The sequence below is a fragment of the Oncorhynchus nerka genome, linkage group LG9a (genome assembly GCF_034236695.1).
Source record: "Oncorhynchus nerka isolate Pitt River linkage group LG9a, Oner_Uvic_2.0, whole genome shotgun sequence".
NCBI classification, from domain to species: domain Eukaryota; kingdom Metazoa; phylum Chordata; class Actinopteri; order Salmoniformes; family Salmonidae; genus Oncorhynchus; species Oncorhynchus nerka.
In genome coordinates this window covers 11398243-11425470 of record NC_088404.1, presented here as the reverse complement: position 1 = coordinate 11425470, position 27228 = coordinate 11398243, and the positions used below count along the sequence as shown (strand labels likewise).

The following is a 27228-nucleotide window of genomic DNA, read 5'->3' as shown; positions in this document are numbered from 1 at the left end:
ACCTGGAACACACCACACATCAGACCCCAGTGATTTAACTCTTTCAGGAACACCTGGAACACACCACACATCAGACCCCAGTGATTTAACTCTTTCAGGAACACCTGGAACACACCACACATCAGACCCCAGTGATTGAACTCTTTCAGTAACACATCAGACCCCAGTGATTTAACTCTTTCAGGAACACCTGGAACACACCACACATCAGACCCCAGTGATTTAACTCTTTCACTAACACACCACACATCAGACACCAGTGATTTAACTCTTTCACTAACACACCACACATCAGACCCCAGTGATTTAACTCTTTCAGTAACACACCACACATCAGACCCCAGTGATTTAACTCTTTCAGTAACACACCACACATCAGACACCAGTGATTTAACTATTTCAGTAACACCTGGAACACACCACACATCAGACCCCCGTGATTTAACTCTTTCAGTAACACACCACACATCAGACCCCAGTGATTTAACTCTTTCAGGAACACCTGGAACACACCACACATCAGACCCCAGTGATTTAACTCTTTCAGTAACACACCACACATCAGACCCCAGTGATTTAACTCTTTCAGTAACACACCACACATCAGACCCCAGTGATTTAACTCTTTCAGTAACACACCACACATCAGACACCAGTGATTTAACTATTTCAGTAACACACCACACATCAGACCCCAGTGATTTAACTCTTTCACTAACACACCAGACCCCATGATTTAACTCTTTCAGACCCCAGTGATTTAACTCTTTCAGTAACACACCACACATCAGACCCCAGTGATTTAACTATTTCAGTAACACACCACACATCAGACACCAGTGATTTAACTATTTCAGTAACACACCACACATCAGACCCCAGTGATTTAACTATTTCAGTAACACACCACACATCAGACACCAGTGATTTAACTATTTCAGTAACACACCACACATCAGACACCAGTGATTTAACTATTTCAGTAACACACCACACATCAGACCCCAGTGATTTAACTCTTTCAGTAACACACCACACATCAGACACCAGTGATTTAACTATTTCAGTAACACACCACACATCAGACACCAGTGATTTAACTCTTTCAGTAACACATCAGACACCAGTGATTTAACTCTTTCACTAACACACCACACATCAGACACCAGTGATTTAACTCTTTCACTAACACATCACACTAAATCCACGATTATCGAAAGCTTCAATAAGCACTTCTCAACGGCTGGCCATGCCTTCCGCCTGGCTACTCCAACCTCGGCCAACAGCTCCGCCCCCCCCGCAGCTCCTCGCCCAAGCCTCTCCAGGTTCTCCTTTACCCAAATCCAGATAGCAGATGTTCTGAAAGAGCTGCAAAACCTAGACCCGTACAAATCAGCTGGGCTTGACAATCTGGACCCTCTATTTCTGAAACTATCTGCCGCCATTGTCGCAACCCCTATTACCAGCCTGTTCAACCTCTCTTTCATATCGTCCGAGATCCCCAAGGATTGGAAAGCTGCCGCAGTCATCCCCCTCTTCAAAGGGGGAGACACCCTGGACCCAAACTGCTATAGACCTATATCCATCCTGCCCTGCCTATCTAAGGTCTTCGAAAGCCAAGTCAACAAACAGGTCACTGACCATCTCGAATCCCACCGTACCTTCTCCGCTGTGCAATCTGGTTTCCGAGCCGGTCACGGTGCACCTCAGCCACGCTCAAGGTACTAAACGATATCATAACCGCCATCGATAAAAGACAGTACTGTGCAGCAGTCTTCATCGACCTCGCCAAGGCTTTCGACTCTGTCAATCACCATATTCTTATCGGCAGACTCAATAGCCTCGGTTTCTCGGATGACTGCCTTGCCTGGTTCACCAATTACTTTGCAGACAGAGTTCAGTGTGTCAAATCGGAGGGCATGCTGTCCGGTCCTCTGGCAGTCTCTATGGGGGTGCCACAGTGTTCAATTCTCGGGCCGACTCTTTTCTCTGTGTATATCAATGATGTTGCTCTTGCTGCGGGTGATTCCCTGATCCACCTCTACGCAGACGACACCATTCTATATACTTTCGGCCCGTCATTGGACACTGTGCTATCTAACCTCCAAACGAGCTTCAATGCCATACAGCACTCCTTTCGTGGCCTCCAACTGCTCTTAAACGCGAGTAAAACCAAATGCATGCTTTTCAACCGATCGCTGCCTGCACCCGCTTGCCCGACTAGCATCACCACCCTGGATGGTTCCGACCTTGAATATGTGGACATCTATAAGTACCTAGGTGTCTGGCTAGACTGCAAACTCTCCTTCCAGACTCACATCAAACATCTCCAATCGAAAATCAAATCAAGAGTCGGCTTTCTATTCCGCAACAAAGCCTCCTTCACTCACGCCGCCAAGCTTACCCTAGTAAAACTGACTATCCTACCGATCCTCGATTTCGGCGATGTCATCTACAAAATGGCTTCCAACACTCTACTCAGCAAACTGGATGCAGTCTATCATAGTGCCATCCGTTTTGTCACCAAAGCACCTTATACCACCCACCACTGCGACTTGTATGCTCTAGTCGGCTGGCCCTCGCTACATATTCGTCGCCAGACCCACTGGCTCCAGGTCATCTACAAGTCCATGCTAGGTAAAGCTCCGCCTTATCTCAGTTCACTGGTCACGATGGCAACACCCATCCGTAGCACACGCTCCAGCAGGTGTATCTCACTGATCATCCCTAAAGCCAACACCTCATTTGGCTGCCTTTCGTTCCAGTACTCTGCTGCCTGTGACTGGAACGAACTGCAAAAATCGCTGAAGTTGGAGACTTTTATCTCCCTCACCAACTTCAAACATCAGCTATCCGAGCAGCTAACCGATCGCTGCAGCTGTACATAGTCTATTGGTAAATAGCCCACCCATTTTCACCTACCTCATTCCCATACTGTTTTTATACCGTTTTTTATTTTATTTATTTATTTACTTTTCTGCTCTTTTGCACACCAATATCTCTACCTGTACATGACCATCTGATCATTTATCACCCCAGTGTTAATCTGCAAAATTGTATTATTCGCCTACCTCCTCATGCCTTTTGCACACATTGTATATAGACTGCCCATTTTTTTTCTACTGTGTTATTGACTTGTTAATTGTTTACTCCATGTGTAACTCTGTGTTGTCTGTTCACACTGCTATGCTTTATCTTGGCCAGGTCGCAGTTGCAAATGAGAACTTGTTCTCAACTAGCCTACCTGGTTAAATAAAGGTGAAATAAAAATAAAAATTAAAAAAAACACACCAGACACCAGTGATTTAACTCTTTCACTAACACACCATACACCAGTGATTTAACTCTTTCAGTAACACACCACACATCAGATACCAGTGATTTAACTCTTTCACTAACACACCACACATCAGACACCAGTGATTTAACTCTTTCAGTAACACACCACACATCAGACACCAGTGATTTAACTCTTTCACTAACACACCACACATCAGACACCAGTGATTTAACTCTTTCACTAACACACCACACATCAGACACCAGTGATTTAACTCTTTCAGTAACACATCAGACACCAGTGATTTAACTCTTTAGAAGCCAATCCATAATCAATGAAAAACCCAAATTCCTCTCAGTGAGCTAGGGAGGTCCCTGCTGATACCCACCCTCCCAGGCAGGACGATCTCATGGTGTCCATTCAGACGGCACTGAACCTGAATCAGCTTCTGGAAGTTATCCTGAGAGAAAAGAGGGATAAATAAATAAAAGTGAATATTCCACCACAGGTCTGGTCATAAAGGCAGTGAATTAAAACGATGTTCTTCCATCTCACCCCCTGTTTCATGATGTCATTGGCATGGTTGGCCACCTCCTTCACGATGCCCAGAGCAGCTGTGGGTGGATATGGAGATACAGGGATAAGGCTACTATTATATTACTAATATAAACTCATTTAACCCCCCAGACTTCCTGGCTTCCTTCACTTTCGTCTTATTACAGCTACTACGTTTGTCCTGTTCTCTACAGTAAATGTGGAGACCCTGTGCTTGTGAGGGGAATAAGTCTTAGAATGATTTTATGCAGAGGACATCCTTGACCATGATACCAAGTGTTTTGCTTTACCTTGTGTGTCTTTGTAATCTGCCGAGTCTGGAGACAGGTTCTTCAGGTAGTCTGAAATGACACACCATTTTAGAGAACATTAAAAACATACTCTATCCAATGACGCTACACTAGGAACAGCCAATCGGCAGTTCAATAGGTCAATACAGGTGCCTTTGTTACTACGCAGGACAAGTGCCTCGAATTGTATAGGAAATTCCTGTAATGTAATTGGGACTGTGAAAATCCTGATATACAACAACAACAAATAGGTGCTTTGTGAAATGGAATTATACAAGAGTGACGTGGTGAAAGGCATTTTTTCACATTAGTCTCGTGCGATGCTAAGCCCTCTGGCACGTTAAAGCTCGTTATGTCATCGAATCAGATTTAGACCGCGCTTCAAAATCCGAGTTTGAGTGGCTTGAGGAGTAGCTGGAAAATTCTCGACATGTTTTGAACGTCTCTGACCAGTAGAGGGCGACGTGACACCATTTAGCTTACTTCACAAATTCGCACAGTTCCCTCAAATAATTTGTATTTATTAAGGATACCAGCAGCTACTTTTCCTGGGGTCCAGCACCACTAAGGCAGTTACATACAATTTAAAATATTACATGACATTCGATTTCATAACACTGTTCCCTCAGGCCACTACTCCACCACTACCACACATCTACAACACAAAATCAATATGTACGTGTGTGTGTCTTATTATGTGTATGCGTGTCTGTACCTGTGTGTGTGTGTGTGTGTGTGTGTGTGTGTCTCTTCACAGTCCCTCGTTGTTCCATAACGTGTATTTTTATCTGTTTTTAAAATCTGATTGTACTGATGGCATCAGTTACCTGATGTGGAATAGAGTTCCATGTAGTCATGGCTCTATGTAGTACTGTGGAATAGAGTTCCATGTAGTCATGGCTCTATGTAGTACTGTGGAATAGAGTTCCATGTAGTCATGGCTCTATGTAGTACTGTGGAATAGAGTTCCATGTAGTCATGGCTCTATGTAGTACTGTGGAATAGAGTTCCATGTAGTCATGGCTCTATGTAGTACTGTGGAATAGAGTTCCATGTAGTCATGGCTCTATGTAGTACTGTGGAATAGAGTTCCATGTAGTCATGGCTCTATGTAGTACTGTGGAATAGAGTTCCATGTAGTCATGGCTCTATGTAGTACTGTGGAATAGAGTTCCATGTAGTCATGGCTCTATGTAGTACTGTGGAATAGAGTTCCATGTAGTCATGGCTCTATGTAGTACTGTGGAATAGAGTTCCATGTTGTCATGGCTCTATGTAGTACTGTGGAATAGAGTTCCATGTAGTCATGGCTCTATGTAGTACTGTGGAATATAGTTCCATGTAGTCACGGCTCTATGTAGTACTGTGGAATAGAGCCTCCCATAGTCTGTTCTGGACTTGGGGACTGTGAAGAGACCTCTGGTGGCATGTCTCGTGGGGTATGCATAAGTGTCCAAGCTGTATGCTAGGCATTTCTGTGCATTCAGCATGTCAACACTTCTTACAAAAACAAGTAGTGATGAAGTCAATCTCTCCTCCACTTTGAGCCATGAGAAATTTACATTCATATTATTAATGTTAGCTATCTGTGTACATTGAAGGGCCAGCCTTGCTGCCCTGTTCTGAGCCAATTAAAAATGTTCCTAAGTCCCTCTATATTGGCGACTGGACAGTAGTTCAGGTGCAACAAAACTAGGGCCTGTAGGACCTGCCTTTGTTGGTAGTGTTGTTAAGGTAGAGAAACGCTTTATTATGGACAGACTTCTCCCCATCTTAGCTACTGTTGCATCAACATGTTTTGGCCATGACAGTTTACAATCCAGGGTTACTCACCTCAACTTGCTCAATTTCCACATTATTCATTACAAGATTTAGTTGAGGTTTAGGGTTTAGTGAAGGATTTGTCCGAAATACAATGCTTTTTAGTTTAAGAAATATTTAGGACTAATTTATTCCTTGCCACCCATTCTGAAACTAACTGCAGCTCTTTGTTAAGTGTTGCAGTCATTTCAGTCGCTGTAGTAGCTGATGTGTATAGTGTGGAATCATCCGCGTACATAGACACACTGGCTTTACTCAAAGTCAGTGGCATGTTGTTAGTAAAGATTGAAAAAAACTAACGGGTTTAGACAGCTGCCCTGTGGAATTCCTGATTCTACCTGGATTATGTTGGAGAGGCTTCCATTAAAGAACACCCTCTGTGTTCTGTTAGACAAGTAAGTCTTTATCCATATTATAGCAGGGGGTGTAAAGCCATAACACCCTCTGTGTTCTGTTAGACAGGTAACTCTTTATCCATATTATAGCAGGGGGTGTAAAGCCATAACACCCTCTGTGTTCTGTTAGACAGGTAACTCTTTATCTGCAATATAGCAGGGGGTGTAAAGCCATAACACCCTCTGTGTTCTGTTAGACAGGTAACTCTTTATCCACATTATAGCAGGGGGTGTAAAGCCATAACACCCTCTGTGTTCTGTTAGACAGGTAACTCTTTATCCACAATATAGCAGGGGGTGTAAAGCCATAACACCCTCTGTGTTCTGTTAGACAGGTAACTCTTTATCCACAATATAGCAGGGGGTGTAAAGCCATAACACCCTCTGTGTTCTGTTAGACAGGTAACTCTTTATCCACAATATAGCAGGGGGTGTAAAGCCATAACACCCTCTGTGTTCTGTTAGACAGGTAACTCTTTATCCACATTATAGCAGGGGGTGTAAAGCCATAACACCCTCTGTGTTCTGTTAGACAGGTAAGTCTTTATCCACAATATAGCAGGGGGTGTAAAGCCATAACACCATCTGTGTTCTGTTAGACAGGTAAGTCTTTAGCCACAATATAGCAGGGGGTGTAAAGCCATAACACCCTCTGTGTTCTGTTAGACAGGTAACTCTTTATCCACAATATAGCAGGGGGTGTAAAGCCATAACACCCTCTGTGTTCTGTTAGACAGGTAAGTCTTTATCCACAATATAGCAGGGGGTGTAAAGCCATAACACCCTCTGTGTTCTGTTAGACAGGTAACTCTTTATCCACATTATAGCAGGGGGTGTAAAGCCATAACACCCTCTGTGTTCTGTTAGACAGGTAGCTCTTTATTCACAATATAGCAGGGGGTGTAAAGCCATAACACCCTCTGTGTTCTGTTAGACAGGTAAGTCTTTATCCACAGTATAGCAGGGGGTGTAAAGCCATAACACCCTCTGTGTTCTGTTAGACAGGTAACTCTTTATCCACAATATAGCAGGGGGTGTAAAGCCATAACACCCTCTGTGTTCTGTTAGACAGGTAAGTCTTTATCCACAATATAGCAGGGGGTGTAAAGCCATAACACATATGTTTTTCCCACCAGCAGACTACGATCGATAATGTCAAAAGCCGCACTGAAGTCTAACAAAACAGCTCCCACAATCTTTTTATCATCAGTTTTCTCTGAGCCAATCATCAGTCATTTGTGTAAGCGCTGTGCTTGTTGAATGTCCTTCCCTATAGTAATTTTCCATCCAAGTTGTCAGACCCAGGTGGCTTGTCATTGTTGATAAACAACCATTTTTTCACCTCTTCCACACTCAAAATTACAATGATTGTCTTTCATAATTTGGTCAGTTATACTTAGTGGCTGCATTTGTTGCTGGCATGTCATGCCTGAATTTGCTCGTCTTACCGATGAAAAGGTTGCAAGTTCATATCCCCGAGCTGACAAGGTCGTTCTGTCATTCTGCCCCTGAACAGGCAGTTAACCCACTGTTCCTAGGCCGTCATTGAAAATAAGAATTTGTTCTTAACTGACTTGACTAGTTAAATAAAGGTTTTTAAAAAATCATTTCTTTTAAATAAAAAAGTGGGAGGAGTTCTTTACGGTAATTATGTGCAATGATTTAGCAATCTTGTTACATCTCTCTGTGCACATATGAATTATAATAGTCTAATCCTGATATTGTCCAGGAACACGGCCCAAAATAACCACACACTCTGTTGCAGTTTACCTGTGAGCAGCATCTGATACTGAGGGATCCTCTGAACAGGCTTCAGCAGGTAATGCCTCAGAGCCAGACTGGCACAGCGAGGACCAGCCTGAAACACAGAGTCAGAAAAACATGATTTACAACACACACACACACACAAACATCAACACCAAGACCCACAAAGAAAGCATATCACAAACCACGCCTTCAAGCAACAACGCACCAAAACGGGTTGACCCAGTGAGACGGTTTACCTCAAATTCCCGCACCACTGCAGCGAAGGCTGGATTCTTCCTGCTATGCTCGTCTAGTAGGGCCACATTCTTGTCAAACTCTCTGATGTATGTGGAATACATCTTCAGATAAGGCCCTTTCTTCACAAAGATGTCAGCTAGACGACCATGTTCATCCCTGATCAATGAAACAAAAGGCTCAGACATTGAGAGAGAGATGATTTATTTATCTGATTTATTTCAGTCAGAGCTATCACAGGATTGGTGAGAGATGCAACATTTAGCCAGTCAAGCTTAGATTTACCATGTGATTTTGATGTGTGGTTTACCTCAGGACTGATAGTGATTTATGTAGGTGTAATTCCTTCGTCATGATTAATTAAAGGGATGCTGATGGAGATCAGTTAGTGGTGGCTCTGGTCATAGGAATTGATTCATTCTATTACATTCTATTAATTTGATTCATTCTGAATTACACCCTTTTCACACTACAGAGTCAATAAAAGACGAGTCAATCCAAGACGAGCTGTACTGAGGTGACCTGGTTATGGATCCCCTACAGATATTGGAACCTTTCTGGAAAGGACCATACGAAAACATAACGTCCGTTCCAGCACAGATCGGTTGAGGTTGGCACGGTACTGTGAAAATTCGATTGTTCTAAACTAGTACAGTACCACTGGGCAACCCTGTCCTCCAGCTCTCTGAGCAGGTCCTGGTTCAGTTCGTAGAGCTGAGGCAGATAGTACAGGATCTGGTTCAGAATAGCCTCCTCTATAATAGGCTTCCCACTCGGACGAGAAGCCTTCGCCACCGCGTCACGGAAATCCTGTAGGGGAGAGGGATAGACGGGTCAGAGGGAGAGACAGACAGGCAACACACCACACAGACACAGACAGCATGAGTCTGTATATCGTGGGTATTCTTTTTAGAGAACACAGAAAAGTGTTCGGCTACAATCCCATCAAACATTCTAAACTGCAAACATTTCAGTTCACTTTAGATCTGAAGGACGAGTCATCCTCGACCTGTGACCTCTATACTAAATAGTCTTCCATTATAGCCCTGTTTCCAGGACCCCCCCCCCCCCCAGGAGGAGGGGAGGGGAGGATGAGGCACAGCTAGGGCAGCAGTGAAACTGCTTACTACAGATTACAACACATTCCGCACCAGATTGGCTGAAAGGGGCCCAGGCCCTGTGGCAGGGAGCTCCTGTAGATTGGCTGTAAGGGGCCCAGGCCCTGTGGCAGGGAGCTCCTGTAGATTGGCTGTAAGGGGCCCAGGCCCTGTTGCAGGGAGCTCCTGTAGATTGGCTGTAAGGGGCCCAGGCCCTGTTGCAGGGAGCTCCTGTAGATTGGCTGTAAGGGGCCCAGGCCCTGTTGCAGGGAGCTCCTGTAGATTGGCTGTCAGGGGCCCAGGCCCTGTTGCAGGGAGCTCCTGTAGATTGGCTGTAAGGGGCCCAAGCCCTGTGGCAGGGAGCTCCTGTAGATTGGCTGTCAGGGGCCCAGGCCCTGTTGCAGGGAGCTCCTGTAGATTGGCTGTCAGGGGCCCAGGCCCTGTTGCAGGGAGCTCCTGTAGATTGGCTGTAAGGGGCCCAGGCCCTGTGGCAGGGAGCTCCTGTAGATAGGCTGTAAGGGGCCCAGGCCCTGTTGCAGGGAGCTCCTGTAGATTGGCTGTAAGGGGCCCAGGCCCTGTGGCAGGGAGCTCCTGTAGCTTACATCTGCAGTTCACAGTCATAATACACTGCTCAGCTTAGATGGGGGGGTTCAAGTACTGTGGGGGCGGGGGAGAAGGACTGCACAGGACACCCCCATAACAAATCATGGCTCCACCATATGAATATCAATATAAAAAGGTCTGATTGCTGAATCAAACACATGCCTACAGCATAACTTCCTGTCTCTCCCCCACAGTGTGGTTTCAGAGATAGTGACTCAGTCAGTCATGGTTCATCTGTGGCACAGCCTACAGCACAAGTCTCTCACTTCATATCCTGTGCAGACCTACCACCCCTTAGTCCTTGGAATGTACTGTATGTGTAAACAACGAGAAAAAATAAACTAATCTTGTGTAACTAATTTGAAAAATCCCTAACTGAACCTAGACGTCAGCTATTTTACTATTACAATTTGTTCAGATTTTGGTCTAACCAGAAAATTAGTGGTTAGACCAAAACATATAGTCACTGAGTTCAACAAACACCATTAAGTGACTCCAGCTCAGACCAGCTGAGCATGTTCTGACCAGCTGAGCATGTTCTGACCAGCTGAGCATGTTCTGACCAGCTGAGCATGTTCTGACCAGCTGAGCATGTTCTGACCAGCTGACCATGTTCAGACCAGCTGAGCATGTTCTGACCAGCTGAGCATGTTCTGACCCGCTGAGCATGTTCAGACCAGCTGAGCATGTTCAGACCAGCTGAGCATGTTCTGACCAGCTGAGCATGTTCTGACCCGCATGTTCAGACCAGCTGAGTCAGAGCATGTTCTGACCAGCTGAGCATGTTCTGACCAGCTGAGTCAGAGCATGTTCTGACCAGCTGAGCATGTTCTGACCCGCTGAGCATGTTCTGACCAGCTGAGCATGTTCTGACCAGCTGAGCATGTTCTGACCAGCTGAGCATGTTCTGACCCGCATGTTCAGACCAGCTGAGTCAGAGCATGTTCTGACCAGCTGAGCATGTTCTGAGCATGTTCTGACCAGCTGAGCATGTTCTGACCAGCTGAGCATGTTCTGACCAGCTGAGCATGTTCTGACCAACTGAGCATGTTCTGACCAGCTGAGCATGTTCTGACCCGCTGAGCATGTTCTGACCAGCTGAGCATGTTCTGACCCGCTGAGCATGTTCTGACCCGCTGAGCATGTTCTGACCAGCTGAGCATGTTCTCTCTCTTTCTCTCGGACCACCGTCAGATCACACCACCGCTGAGAGGCCTCGGGAAACCAACAGAGATGCAAGCCGTGCAGCTGAGAGAAGTGAGGTGTAGTGTACAAAACCCAGAAAGGCCCCGTGTGTTCCTCATGAAGGGGTGTGTAGTGTACAAAACCCAGAAAGGCCCTGTGTGTTCCTCATGAAGGGGTGGTAGTGTACAAAACCCAGAAAGGCCCTGTGTGTTCCTCATGAAGGGGTGGTAGTGTACAAAACCCAGAAAGACCCTGTGTGTTCCTCATGAAGGGGTGTAGTGTACAAAACCCAGAAAGGCCCTGTGTGTTCCTCATAAAGAGGTGTAGTGTACAAAACCCAGAAAGGCCCTGTGTGTTCCTCATGAAGAGGTGTAGTGTACAAAACCCAGAAAGGCCCTGTGTGTTCCTCATGAAGGGGTGGTAGTGTACAAAACCCAGAAAGGCCCCGTGTGTTCCTCATGAAGGGGTGGTAGTGTACAAAACCCAGAAAGGCCCCGTGTGTTCCTCATGAAGGGGTGTGTAGTGTACAAAACCCAGAAAGGCCCCGTGTGTTCCTCATGAAGAGGTGTAGTGTACAAAACCCAGAAAGGCCCCGTGTGTTCCTCATGAAGGGGTGGTAGTGTACAAAACCCAGAAAGGCCCCGTGTGTAGCTCATGAAGAGGTGTAGTGTACAAAACCCAGAAAGGCCCCGTGTGTTCCTCATGAAGAGGTGTAGTGTACAAAACCCAGAAAGGCCCCGTGTGTTCCTCATGAAGGGGTGGTAGTGTACAAAACCCAGAAAGGCCCCTGTGTGTTCCTCATGAAGGGGTGGTAGTGTACAAAACCCAGAAAGGCCCCGTGTGTTCCTCATGAAGAGGTGTAGTGTACAAAACCCAGAAAGGCCCCGTGTGTTCCTCATGAAGAGGTGTAGTGTACAAAACCCAGAAAGGCCCCGTGTGTTCCTCATGAAGGGGTGGTAGTGTACAAAACCCAGAAAGGCCCCTGTGTGTTCCTCATGAAGGGGTGTAGTGTACAAAACCCAGAAAGGCCCCTGTGTGTTCCTCATGAAGGGGTGTAGTGTACAAAACCCAGAAAGGCCCCGTGTGTTCCTCATGAAGAGGTGTAGTGTACAAAACCCAGAAAGGCCCCGTGTGTTCCTCATGAAGGGGTGGTAGTGTACAAAACCCAGAAAGGTCCCTGTGTGTTCCTCATGAAGGGGTGGCAGTGTACAAAACCCAGAAAGGCCCCTGTGTGTTCCTCATGAAGGGGTGGTAGTGTACAAAACCCAGAAAGGCCCCGTGTGTTCCTCATGAAGGGGTGGTAGTGTACAAAACCCAGAAAGGCCCCGTGTGTTCCTCATGAAGGGGTGGTAGTGTACAAAACCCAGAAAGGCCCCGTGTGTTCCTCATGAAGGGGTGTGCCTCAGTGGTTAGCATAATCAAACACACATGGAGCAGTCTGGAGAACATACGGGACTTCTCACGAGATGAAAACTATACCGTACAGAAAAACACAAACCCACAGGACTGGAGACTAAGATGGCTTCATACAAACAACAACAAGAACTGTGTTGACTATCAAATATGTAGAGAGAGGGGATAGGTGCCAGAATACTCACGATATGGAGAAGCTTCAGGACGTTGACAAATACATTCTCGGAGCTCATGATCTCTCTGGCGATGTGGACTATCTTGTTCCGCTTGGCACCACTGCCAGCCTGGCATGGACACAGGTACAAACACGTCAAATAAATCACTACATTTCACCAAAGTTATTGGTTCAATACTCGCAGGGATCAGATCCAAGAAATGCATGCGTCACTGTTACCGTAAGTCCCTTTACATGCGTAGAAACGTCTGCTAAGTGGCACATTCAGTGTCTCACCTCCCTCTCCTCAGTGTCTCACCTCCCTCTCCTCAGTGTCTCACCTCCCTCTCCTCAGTGTCTCACCTCCCTCTCCTCAGTGTCTCACCTCCCTCTCCTCAGTGTCTCACCTCCCTCTCCTCAGTGTCTCACCTCCCTCTCCTCAGGCTTCTCAGGTTCTCCTTTGCTAGAGGAGGAACTCTCATCATCCTCTTCATCTGAACTCTGAACCATGACGTCTTCATCCGACTGACCTTCATCTAGCGGGCCAACATCCTCATCTATAGAACTCCTGTTGGAACAAGAGATGATCAGTAGGAACAGACACACACCTGCAGAAACATCCTGAAACTCAGTCTCACACCTATGGGAAAGAAGAGATGGGAAAGAAGAGATGGGAAAGAAGAGGTGGGAAAGAAGAGATGGGAAAGAAGAGGTGGGAAGACAGAGATGGGAAAGAAGAGGTGGGAAGACAGAGATGGGAAAGAAGATGGGAAAGAAGAGGTGGGAAGACAGATGGGAAAGAAGAGGTGGGAAGACAGAGATGGGAAAGAAGAGGTGGGAAGACAGAGATGGGAAAGAAGAGGTGGGAAGACAGAGATGGGAAAGAAGAGATGGGAAAGAAGAGGTGGGAAGACAGAGATGGGAAAGAAGAGGTGGGAAGACAGAGATGGGAAAGAAGAGGTGGGAAAGAAGAGATGGGAAAGAAGAGGTGGGAAAGAAGAGGTGGGAAAGAAGAGGTGGGAAGACAGAGATGGGAAAGAAGAGATGGGAAAGAAGAGGTGGGAAGACAGAGATGGGAAAGAAGAGGTGGGAAGACAGAGATGGGAAAGAAGAGGTGGGAAGACAGAGATGGGAAAGAAGAGGTGGGAAGACAGAGATGGGAAAGAAGAGATGGGAAAGAAGAGGTGGGAAGACAGAGTGTAACCTCAAAGTGTATAAATGTGAAAGAGGGAGAGAAGGGAACTGGGGAGGTGAGGTTAGTAACAAAGTGAGATTAGTAAAATGCCTGAGTATGGATATAATTTATCATGGAAGGGGGTCTTTTTAACTGAAGAATCCTCATCATGTCCAGTAGTTTTCCACCATGTCCTGCAGTGACCACACAGTGCACACATTAAATAGAGACTGACCAGGGACAACACATTTCACTATTCAATCTTTCACACACACAACATAAAAGATCAAGACAAAAAGCAATGCCTTGGGCCAGCTGAGGGGGTTTGGCTAGATGCCACCTCTGCTGCCAACGCAAACATAACAAAGGACTCTGTTCCAAACCAGTCACTCCTCCCTACTCCTAGCTGCTTGAACCTGAGGAAATGAAAGGTTTGGATAGGTGTAAGCCACAGGTCAACCCAAACATTAGAAAGCCCCGGTTCCAAACCGGTAACTCTACCCTAATCCTAACCCCTAGCAAAAGGCTAGGCAGAACTCTTGATAGGATTTGTTTAGAACTGGGCCACAGCAAATGGCTACCTGATGTAGTCTCCTTCTCTGTGAATACTGAGGCAATATACCCTGTTTACAGTAGAGATGCTTCTATGGCTGTTTTGTGGAAGTGAGCAGCACTGACTTAAACACTGAGCCATTGGTTCAAGGCACAGAACACAGTAAACATTTTTCAAACGCCAACTGATTTTTAGTCAGACCATTTTCAGTGCCGGTCGTACCGATGACACTGATACCATACCTTTAAAGTCTGCACAGAATAGACCTAGACGGTAAAATGGCCACAACAAACCTCTAAAAGAGCGAGACAGTGATGCAAGACAATAGTCTAAGTAACTGTCACAAAAAAATGTAAATGTTCTGAAATGTTGCTTATGTTTCTGAGGGAAGGGTCATCAAACAAACATCCCTCATTACACTGAACTCACTGCAGCTGGATATTTTGGTGAATCTCTGAAAGATGTGTCACTCCCCAACATGCTTCAGTGCCAATCTAGTGCCAGCTCACCAGACTGGAGTTTCCATTAACACTACATACTAGGCATACTTCCCCTTAGTCTGTCATGACTCAGCATCACTCCTACAAAGCCCCGCTTTTCAGGTGATATTTTTCACCTGAAGACTTTGATTTATTGAGATACGAACCCCCCCCCCCCTTTTGTATGGAACTACTTTACATGAGACATACAAGAATGTATATAGCCTGTTGTTTTACTGTTGTTTAATTTCTTTACCTACCTATTGTTCACCTAATACCTTTTTTGCACTATTGGTTAGAGCCTGCAAGTAAGCATTTCACTGTAAGGTCTACTACACCTGTTGTATTCAGCATTTCACTGTAAGGTCTACTACACCTGTTGTATTCAGCATTTCACTGTGAGGTCTACTACACCTGTTGTATTCAGCATTTCACTGTGAGGTCTACTACACCTGTTGTATTCAGCGTTTCACTGTGAGGTCTACTACACCTGTTGTATTCAGCATTTCACTGTGAGGTCTACTACACCTGTTGTATTCAGCATTTCACTGTAAGGTCTACTACACCTGTTGTATTCAGCATTTCACTGTAAGGTCTACCTACACCTGTTGTATTCAGCATTTCTCTGTAAGGTATACTACACCTGTTGTATTCAGCATTTCACTGTAAGGTATACTACACCTGTTGTATTCAGCATTTCACTGTGAGGTCTACTACACCTGTTGTATTCAGCATTTCTCTGTAAGGTATACTACACCTGTTGTATTCAGCATTTCACTGTGAGGTCTACTACACCTGTTGTATTCAGCATTTCACTGTAAGGTCTACTACACCTGTTGTATTCAGCATTTCACTGTAAGGTCTACTACACCTGTTGTATTCAGTATTTCAGTGTGAGATCTACTACACCTGTTGTATTCAGCATTTCACTGTAAGGTCTACTACAACTGCTGTATTCAGCATTTCACTGTAAGGTCTACTACACCTGTTGTATTCAGCATTTCACTGTAAGGTCTACTACACCTGTTGTATTCAGCATTTCACTGTAAGGTCTACTACACCTGTTGTATTCAGCATTTCACTGTAAGGTCTACTACCCTGTTGTATTCAGCATTTCACTGTAAGGTCTACTACACCTGTTGTATTCAGCATTTCACTGTAAGGTCTACTACACCTGTTGTATTCAGCATTTCACTGTAAGGTCTACTACACCTGTTGTATTCAGCATTTCACTGTGAGGTCTACTACACCTGTTGTATTCAGCATTTCACTGTAAGGTCTACTACACCTGTTGTATTCAGCATTTCACTGTAAGGTCTACTACACCTGTTGTATTCAGCATTTCACTGTAAGGTCTACTACACCTGTTGTATTCAGCATTTCACTGTAAGGTCTACTACACCTGTTGTATTCAGCATTTCACTGTAAGGTCTACTACATCTGTTGTATTCAGCATTTCACTGTAAGGTCTACTACACCTGTTGTATTCAGCATTTCACTGTGAGGTCTACTACACCTGTTGTATTCAGCATTTCACTGTAAGGTCTACTACACCTGTTGTATTCAGCATTTCACTGTAAGGTCTACTACACCTGTTGTATTCGGCATTTCACTGTAAGGTCTACTACACCTGTTGTATTCAGCATTTCACTAAGGTCTACTACACCTGTTGTATTCAGCATTTCACTAAGGTCTACTACACCTGTTGTATTCGGCATTTCACTTGTATTCAGCATTTCACTGTAAGGTCTACTACACCTGTTGTATTCAGCATTTCACTGTAAGGTCTACTACACCTGTTGTATTCAGCATTTCACTGTAAGGTCTACTACACCTGTTGTATTCAGCATTTCACTGTGAGGTCTACTACACCTGTTGTATTCAGCATTTCACTGTAAGGTCTACTACACCTGTTGTATTCAGCATTTCACTGTAAGGTCTACTACACCTGTTGTATTCAGCATTTCACTGTGAGGTCTACTACACCTGTTGTATTCAGCATTTCACTGTAAGGTCTACTACACCTGTTGTATTCAGCATTTCACTGTAAGGTCTACTACACCTGTTGTATTCAGCATTTCACTGTAAGGTCTACTACACCTGTTGTATTCAGCATTTCACTGTAAGGTCTACTACACCTGTTGTATTCAGCATTTCACTGTAAGGTCTACTACACCTGTTGTATTCAGCATTTCACTGTAAGGTCTACTACACCTGTTGTATTCAGCATTTCACTGTAAGGTCTACTACACCTGTTGTATTCAGCATTTCACTGTAAGGTCTACTACACCTGTTGTATTCAGCATTTCACTGTAAGGTCTACTACACCTGTTGTATTCAGCATTTCACTGTAAGGTCTACTACACCTGTTGTATTCAGCATTTCACTGTAAGGTCTACTACACCTGTTGTATTCAGCATTTCACTGTAAGGTCTACTACACCTGTTGTATTCAGCATTTCACTGTGAGGTCTACTACACCTGTTGTATTCAGCATTTCACTGTAAGGTCTACTACACCTGTTGTATTCAGCATTTCACTGTAAGGTCTACTACACCTGTTGTATTCAGCATTTCACTGTAAGGTCTACTACACCTGTTGTATTCAGCATTTCACTGTAAGGTCTACTACACCTGTTGTATTCAGCATTTCACTGTAAGGTCTACTACACCTGTTGTATTCAGCATTTCACTGTAAGGTCTACTACACCTGTTGTATTCAGCATTTCACTGTGAGGTCTACTACACCTGTTGTATTCAGCATTTCACTGTAAGGTCTACTACACCTGTTGTATTCAGCATTTCACTGTAAGGTCTACTACACCTGTTGTATTCAGCATTTCACTGTAAGGTCTACTACACCTGTTGTATTCAGCATTTCACTGTAAGGTCTACTACACCTGTTGTATTCAGCATTTCACTGTAAGGTCTACTACACCTGTTGTATTCAGCATTTCACTGTAAGGTCTACTACACCTGTTGTATTCAGCATTTCACTGTAAGGTCTACTACACCTGTTGTATTCAGCATTTCACTGTGAGGTCTACTACACCTGTTGTATTCAGCATTTCACTGTAAGGTCTACTACACCTGTTGTATTCAGCATTTCACTGTAAGGTCTACTACACCTGTTGTATTCAGCATTTCACTGTAAGGTCTACTACACCTGTTGTATTCAGCATTTCACTGTGAGGTCTACTACACCTGTTGTATTCAGCATTTCACTGTAAGGTCTACTACACCTGTTGTATTCAGCATTTCACTGTAAGGTCTACTACACCTGTTGTATTCAGCATTTCACTGTAAGGTCTACTACACCTGTTGTATTCAGCATTTCACTGTGAGGTCTACTACACCTGTTGTATTCAGCATTTCACTGTAAGGTCTACTACACCTGTTGTATTCAGCATTTCACTGTAAGGTCTACTACACCTGTTGTATTCAGCATTTCACTGTGAGGTCTACTACACCTGTTGTATTCAGCATTTCACTGTAAGGTCTACTACACCTGTTGTATTCAGCATTTCACTGTAAGGTCTACTACACCTGTTGTATTCAGCATTTCACTGTAAGGTCTACTACACCTGTTGTATTCAGCATTTCACTGTAAGGTCTACTACACCTGTTGTATTCAGCATTTCACTGTAAGGTCTACTACACCTGTTGTATTCAGCATTTCACTGTAAGGTCTACTACACCTGTTGTATTCAGCATTTCACTGTGAGGTCTACTACACCTGTTGTATTCAGCATTTCACTGTAAGGTCTACTACACCTGTTGTATTCAGCATTTCACTGTAAGGTCTACTACACCTGTTGTATTCAGCATTTCACTGTGAGGTCTACTACACCTGTTGTATTCAGCATTTCACTGTAAGGTCTACTACACCTGTTGTATTCAGCATTTCACTGTAAGGTCTACTACACCTGTTGTATTCAGCATTTCACTGTGAGGTCTACTACACCTGTTGTATTCAGCATTTCACTGTGAGGTCTACTACACCTGTTGTATTCAGCATTTCACTGTAAGGTCTACTACACCTGTTGTATTCAGCATTTCACTGTAAGGTCTACTACACCTGTTGTATTCAGCATTTCACTGTAAGGTCTACTACACCTGTTGTATTCAGCATTTCACTGTAAGGTCTACTACACCTGTTGTATTCAGCATTTCACTGTAAGGTCTACTACACCTGTTGTATTCAGCATTTCACTGTAAGGTCTACTACACCTGTTGTATTCAGCATTTCACTGTAAGGTCTACCTACACCTGTTGTATTCAGCATTTCACTGTAAGGTCTACTACACCTGTTGTATTCAGCATTTCACTGTGAGGTCTACTACACCTGTTGTATTCAGCATTTCACTGTAAGGTCTACTACACCTGTTGTATTCAGCATTTCACTGTAAGGTCTACTACACCTGTTGTATTCAGCATTTCACTGTAAGGTCTACTACACCTGTTGTATTCAGCATTTCACTGTAAGGTCTACTACACCTGTTGTATTCAGCATTTCACTGTAAGGTCTACTACACCTGTTGTATTCAGCATTTCACTGTAAGGTCTACTACACCTGTTGTATTCAGCATTTCACTGTAAGGTCTACTACACCTGTTGTATTCAGCATTTCACTGTAAGGTCTACTACACCTGTTGTATTCAGCATTTCACTGTAAGGTCTACTACACCTGTTGTATTCAGCATTTCACTGTAAGGTCTACTACACCTGTTGTATTCAGCATTTCACTGTAAGGTCTACTACACCTGTTGTATTCAGCATTTCACTGTGAGGTCTACTACACCTGTTGTATTCAGCATTTCACTGTAAGGTCTACTACACCTGTTGTATTCAGCATTTCACTGTAAGGTCTACTACACCTGTTGTATTCAGCATTTCACTGTAAGGTCTACTACACCTGTTGTATTCAGCATTTCACTGTGAGGTCTACTACACCTGTTGTATTCAGCATTTCACTGTAAGGTCTACTACACCTGTTGTATTCAGCATTTCACTGTAAGGTCTACTACACCTGTTGTATTCAGCATTTCACTGTGAGGTCTACTACACCTGTTGTATTCAGCATTTCACTGTAAGGTCTACTACACCTGTTGTATTCAGCATTTCACTGTAAGGTCTACTACACCTGTTGTATTCAGCATTTCACTGTAAGGTCTACTACACCTGTTGTATTCAGCATTTCACTGTAAGGTCTACTACACCTGTTGTATTCAGCATTTCACTGTAAGGTCTACTACACCTGTTGTATTCAGCATTTCACTGTAAGGTCTACTACACCTGTTGTATTCAGCATTTCACTGTGAGGTCTACTACACCTGTTGTATTCAGCATTTCACTGTAAGGTCTACTACACCTGTTGTATTCAGCATTTCACTGTAAGGTCTACTACACCTGTTGTATTCAGCATTTCACTGTAAGGTCTACTACACCTGTTGTATTCAGCATTTCACTGTAAGGTCTACTACACCTGTTGTATTCAGCATTTCACTGTAAGGTCTACTACACCTGTTGTATTCAGCATTTCACTGTAAGGTCTACTACACCTGTTGTATTCAGCATTTCACTGTGAGGTCTACTACACCTGTTGTATTCAGCATTTCACTGTAAGGTCTACTACACCTGTTGTATTCAGCATTTCACTGTAAGGTCTACTACACCTGTTGTATTCAGCATTTCACTGTGAGGTCTACTACACCTGTTGTATTCAGCATTTCACTGTAAGGTCTACTACACCTGTTGTATTCAGCATTTCACTGTAAGGTCTACTACACCTGTTGTATTCAGCATTTCACTGTAAGGTCTACTACACCTGTTGTATTCAGCATTTCACTGTGAGGTCTACTACACCTGTTGTATTCAGCATTTCACTGTAAGGTCTACTACACCTGTTGTATTCAGCATTTCACTGTAAGGTCTACTACACCTGTTGTATTCAGCATTTCACTGTGAGGTCTACTACACCTGTTGTATTCAGCATTTCACTGTAAGGTCTACTACACCTGTTGTATTCAGCATTTCACTGTAAGGTCTACTACACCTGTTGTATTCAGCATTTCACTGTAAGGTCTACTACACCTGTTGTATTCAGCATTTCACTGTGAGGTCTACTACACCTGTTGTATTCAGCATTTCACTGTAAGGTCTACTACACCTGTTGTATTCAGCATTTCACTGTAAGGTCTACTACACCTGTTGTATTCAGCATTTCACTGTAAGGTCTACTACACCTGTTGTATTCAGCATTTCACTGTAAGGTCTACTACACCTGTTGTATTCAGCATTTCACTGTAAGGTCTACTACACCTGTTGTATTCAGCATTTCACTGTAAGGTCTACTACACCTGTTGTATTCAGCATTTCACTGTAAGGTCTACTACACCTGTTGTATTCAGCATTTCACTGTAAGGTCTACTACACCTGTTGTATTCAGCATTTCACTGTAAGGTCTACTACACCTGTTGTATTCAGCATTTCACTGTAAGGTCTACTACACCTGTTGTATTCAGCATTTCACTGTAAGGTCTACTACACCTGTTGTATTCAGCATTTCACTGTAAGGTCTACTACACCTGTTGTATTCAGCATTTCACTGTAAGGTCTACTACACCTGTTGTATTCAGCATTTCACTGTAAGGTCTACTACACCTGTTGTATTCAGCATTTCACTGTAAGGTCTACTACACCTGTTGTATTCAGCATTTCACTGTAAGGTCTACTACACCTGTTGTATTCAGCATTTCACTGTAAGGTCTACTACACCTGTTGTATTCAGCATTTCACTGTAAGGTCTACTACACCTGTTGTATTCAGCATTTCACTGTAAGGTCTACTACACCTGTTGTATTCAGCATTTCACTGTAAGGTCTACTACACCTGTTGTATTCAGCATTTCACTGTAAGGTCTACTACACCTGTTGTATTCAGCATTTCACTGTAAGGTCTACTACACCTGTTGTATTCAGCATTTCACTGTAAGGTCTACTACACCTGTTGTATTCAGCATTTCACTGTAAGGTCTACTACACCTGTTGTATTCAGCATTTCACTGTAAGGTCTACTACACCTGTTGTATTCAGCATTTCACTGTGAGGTCTACTACACCTGTTGTATTCAGCATTTCACTGTAAGGTCTACTACACCTGTTGTATTCAGCATTTCACTGTAAGGTCTACCTACACCTGTTGTATTCAGCATTTCACTGTGAGGTCTACTACACCTGTTGTATTCAGCATTTCACTGTGAGGTCTACTACACCTGTTGTATTCAGCATTTCACTGTAAGGTCTACTACACCTGTTGTATTCAGCATTTCACTGTAAGGTCTACTACACCTGTTGTATTCAGCATTTCACTGTAAGGTCTACTACACCTGTTGTATTCAGCATTTCACTGTAAGGTCTACTACACCTGTTGTATTCAGCATTTCACTGTAAGGTCTACTACACCTGTTGTATTCAGCATTTCACTGTAAGGTCTACTACACCTGTTGTATTCAGCATTTCACTGTAAGGTCTACTACACCTGTTGTATTCAGCATTTCACTGTAAGGTCTACTACACCTGTTGTATTCAGCATTTCACTGTAAGGTCTACTACACCTGTTGTATTCAGCATTTCACTGTAAGGTCTACTACACCTGTTGTATTCAGCATTTCACTGTAAGGTCTACTACACCTGTTGTATTCAGCATTTCACTGTAAGGTCTACTACACCTGTTGTATTCAGCATTTCACTGTAAGGTCTACCTACACCTGTTGTATTCAGCATTTCACTGTAAGGTCTACTACACCTGTTGTATTCAGCATTTCACTGTAAGGTCTACTACACCTGTTGTATTCAGCATTTCACTGTAAGGTCTACTACACCTGTTGTATTCAGCATTTCACTGTGAGGTCTACTACACCTGTTGTATTCAGCATTTCACTGTAAGGTCTACTACACCTGTTGTATTCAGCATTTCACTGTAAGGTCTACTACACCTGTTGTATTCAGCATTTCACTGTAAGGTCTACTACACCTGTTGTATTCAGCATTTCACTGTAAGGTCTACTACACCTGTTGTATTCAGCATTTCACTGTAAGGTCTACTACACCTGTTGTATTCAGCATTTCACTGTGAGGTCTACTACACCTGTTGTATTCAGCATTTCACTGTAAGGTCTACTACACCTGTTGTATTCAGCATTTCACTGTAAGGTCTACTACACCTGTTGTATTCGGCATTTCACTGTAAGGTCTACTACACCTGTTGTATTCAGCATTTCACTGTAAGGTCTACTACACCTGTTGTATTCAGCATTTCACTGTGAGGTCTACTACACCTGTTGTATTCAGCATTTCACTGTAAGGTCTACTACACCTGTTGTATTCAGCATTTCACTGTAAGGTCTACTACACCTGTTGTATTCAGCATTTCACTGTAAGGTCTACTACACCTGTTGTATTCAGCATTTCACTGTGAGGTCTACTACACCTGTTGTATTCAGCACTTCACTGTAAGGTCTACTACACCTGTTGTATTCAGCATTTCACTGTAAGGTCTACCTACACCTGTTGTATTCAGCATTTCACTGTGAGGTCTACTACACCTGTTGTATTCAGCATTTCACTGTAAGGTCTACTACACCTGTTGTATTCAGCATTTCACTGTAAGGTCTACTACACCTGTTGTATTCAGCATTTCACTGTAAGGTCTACTACACCTGTTGTATTCAGCATTTCACTGTAAGGTCTACCTACACCTGTTGTATTCAGCATTTCACTGTGAGGTCTACTACACCTGTTGTATTCAGCATTTCACTGTGAGGTCTACTACACCTGTTGTATTCAGCATTTCACTGTAAGGTCTACTACACCTGTTGTATTCGGCATTTCACTGTAAGGTCTACTACACCTGTTGTATTCAGCATTTCACTGTGAGGTCTACTACACCTGTTGTATTCAGCATTTCACTGTAAGGTCTACTACACCTGTTGTATTCAGCATTTCACTGTGAGGTCTACTACACCTGTTGTATTCAGCATTTCACTGTAAGGTCTACTACACCTGTTGTATTCAGCATTTCACTGTAAGGTCTACTACATCTGTTGTATTCAGCATTTCACTGTAAGGTCTACTACACCTGTTGTATTCAGTATTTCAGTGTGAGGTCTACTACACCTGTTGTATTCAGCATTTCACTGTAAGGTCTACTACACCTGTTGTATTCAGCATTTCACTGTAAGGTCTACTACACCTGTTGTATTCAGCATTTCACTGTAAGGTCTACTACACCTGTTGTATTCAGCATTTCACTGTATGGTCTACTACACCTGTTGTATTCAGCATTTCACTGTAAGGTCTACTACACCTGTTGTATTCAGCATTTCACTGTAAGGTCTACCTACACCTGTTGTATTCAGCATTTCACTGTAAGGTCTACTACACCTGTTGTATTCAGCATTTCACTGTAAGGTCTACTACACCTGTTGTATTCAGCATTTCACTGTAAGGTCTACTACACCTGTTGTATTCAGCATTTCACTGTGAGGTCTACTACACCTGTTGTATTCAGCATTTCACTGTAAGGTCTACTACACCTGTTGTATTCAGCATTTCACTGTAAGGTCTACTACACCTGTTGTATTCAGCATTTCACTGTAAGGTCTACTACACCTGTTGTATTCAGCATTTCACTGTAAGGTCTACTACACCTGTTGTATTCAGCATTTCACTGTAAGGTCTACTACACCTGTTGTATTCAGCATTTCACTGTGAGGTCTACTACACCTGTTGTATTCAGCATTTCACTGTAAGGTCTACTACACCTGTTGTATTCAGCATTTCACTGTAAGGTCTACTACACCTGTTGTATTCAGCATTTCACTGTAAGGTCTACTACACCTGTTGTATTCAGCATTTCACTGTAAGGTCTACTACACCTGTTGTATTCAGCATTTCACTGTGAGGTCTACTACACCTGTTGTATTCAGCATTTCACTGTAAGGTCTACTACACCTGTTGTATTCAGCATTTCACTGTAAGGTCTACTACACCTGTTGTATTCAGCATTTCACTGTAAGGTCTACTACACCTGTTGTATTCAGCATTTCACTGTGAGGTCTACTACACCTGTTGTATTCAGCATTTCACTGTAAGGTCTACTACACCTGTTGTATTCAGCATTTCACTGTAAGGTCTACCTACACCTGTTGTATTCAGCATTTCACTGTGAGGTCTACTACACCTGTTGTATTCAGCATTTCACTGTAAGGTCTACTACACCTGTTGTATTCAGCATTTCACTGTAAGGTCTACTACACCTGTTGTATTCAGCATTTCACTGTAAGGTCTACTACACCTGTTGTATTCAGCATTTCACTGTAAGGTCTACCTACACCTGTTGTATTCAGCATTTCACTGTGAGGTCTACTACACCTGTTGTATTCGGCATTTCACTGTGAGGTCTACTACACCTGTTGTATTCAGCATTTCACTGTAAGGTCTACCTACACCTGTTGTATTCGGCATTTCACTGTAAGGTCTACTACACCTGTTGTATTCAGCATTTCACTGTGAGGTCTACTACACCTGTTGTATTCAGCATTTCACTGTAAGGTCTATGACACCTGTTGTATTCAGCATTTCACTGTAAGGTCTACTACATCTGTTGTATTCAGCATTTCACTGTAAGGTCTACTACACCTGTTGTATTCAGCATTTCACTGTGAGGTCTACTACACCTGTTGTATTCGGCATTTCACTGTAAGGTCTACTACACCTGTTGTATTCGGCATTTCACTGTAAGGTCTACTACACCTGTTGTATTCGGCGCACATGACAAATAAACGTTGATTTGATTAACCACAAACCTATCAAAGGTGTGCTGCTGAGACAGAACCAGTCAGTACCAGTCTGTCTCCCCAGGCAACAAGAATAATGAATACCTCTCAGTGCTGCTGAGACAGAACCAGTCAGTACCAGTCTGTCTCCCCAGGCAACAATAATAATGAATACCTCTCAGGGCTGCTGAGACAGAACCAGTCAGTACCAGTCTGTCTCCCCAGGCAACAAGAAGAATGAATACCTCTCAGTGCTGCTGTGCTGGTTCAGTTGTTGTTCACTGCGTCTCTTCAGGGGATGGTACGGCTCCTGTTCCTCATAGAAGAATTCCTCAGTGCTGCTGTGTTCACTGTGTCTCTTCAGGGGATGGTACGGCTCCTGTTCCTCATAGATATCGGCATCATCATACAGGTGATTGTGGCACTCCGACTGGTCCGGTGGTGTACCCACCCCCAGCTCACTCCCCCGTAATCCCAGTCCAACAGGCTGGATAAAATACTCAGGTATGGCCTCGTAATAGGGAACATTTTCATACTCCACAGCCTGCTCCGCTCCGGGGTAGTGGATCTCATCCCCGTCCACGCTCTGCTCCGCCCCAACCCCAACCCCAATCACCCCCAGCTGGGGACAGGAGAACTTGCGGGCATCCCCCACCCGAATGCCCAGGCGTTCCTGGAAACAGACGCCACGGTCTTGGAATACATCATCCGCATATTGTTCTGCCTCAGCTGCAGTGGTGTCTAGAGACTGGCCTCCCTTGGCTAGCAGCTTGGGCAGCCTCTTGACAGAGAGTTTCAGATCGAGAAGCCTCCGAAAAGAGTTCCATTTCTGTCCCTCAGAGGGGGTCAGGTCGGCAGAGGAGAAGGACTTGGCCTTCTGTTTCCCCCGGCGGGAGCGAGACGGCCTGGACGGTGACAGCGTTTCATCTGTTGGCAGGCTGCCCTTTGTCTGTGTGTTGTCTGTGCTCCTCTTACGGGATACAGGAGACACCAGCGTCTGAAAGATTCTGTTCCTTTTTGGTTTATCCTCTCCTGGGGTTGCAGGGAGCTTTCTCATAGCTTTCGTGGCCTTGGTGAGGGCACCTCCATCATCGTCACTATCGGAAGTCTTTCGTTCCCCCACTTCTCTCTCTTCTGACAGTTCATTCTTCAGTACCCACGCTTCTGGGGAGCTGCATCTCTGCAGTTTCTTGGGGAAGCCGGCCATCTTGTTTTGAGCACTCTCGTTTTCTTTGTAACTCCCAGTGGTTATTAAGGTGAGGGGAAAGTGGCAGTTGGAGCTGAGCTCCAGCTGTTTGGAAAGACTGGTTGCGAGAGGATGACAACTAATCTTATCATGGATCTCCTCCTCTTCATTCCTCCCTTCCTCCTCCTCTTCCTTGTCCACTGAACAC

At 43.9% G+C, this 27228-nt stretch overlaps 1 protein-coding gene across 1 annotated transcript in view; it reads right to left on the bottom strand.

Annotated features, from left to right (window-relative positions):
- The window catches only part of LOC115122887 (FYVE, RhoGEF and PH domain-containing protein 6-like), a 103321-nt gene that overhangs the window by 12085 nt on the left and 64008 nt on the right, over positions 1 to 27228 (bottom strand). Inside the window, exons 2-10 of the mRNA XM_065022787.1 lie at positions 26080 to 27220; positions 13224 to 13362; positions 12826 to 12924; positions 9001 to 9152; positions 8345 to 8501; positions 8112 to 8199; positions 4126 to 4176; positions 3836 to 3894; positions 3669 to 3740 (exon numbers count right to left, since the gene is read on the bottom strand). Coding sequence (XP_064878859.1) covers positions 3669 to 3740; positions 3836 to 3894; positions 4126 to 4176; positions 8112 to 8199; positions 8345 to 8501; positions 9001 to 9152; positions 12826 to 12924; positions 13224 to 13362; positions 26080 to 27220 — 1958 coding nt within the window. The remainder of the gene's footprint in view (positions 1 to 3668; positions 3741 to 3835; positions 3895 to 4125; positions 4177 to 8111; positions 8200 to 8344; positions 8502 to 9000; positions 9153 to 12825; positions 12925 to 13223; positions 13363 to 26079; positions 27221 to 27228) is intronic.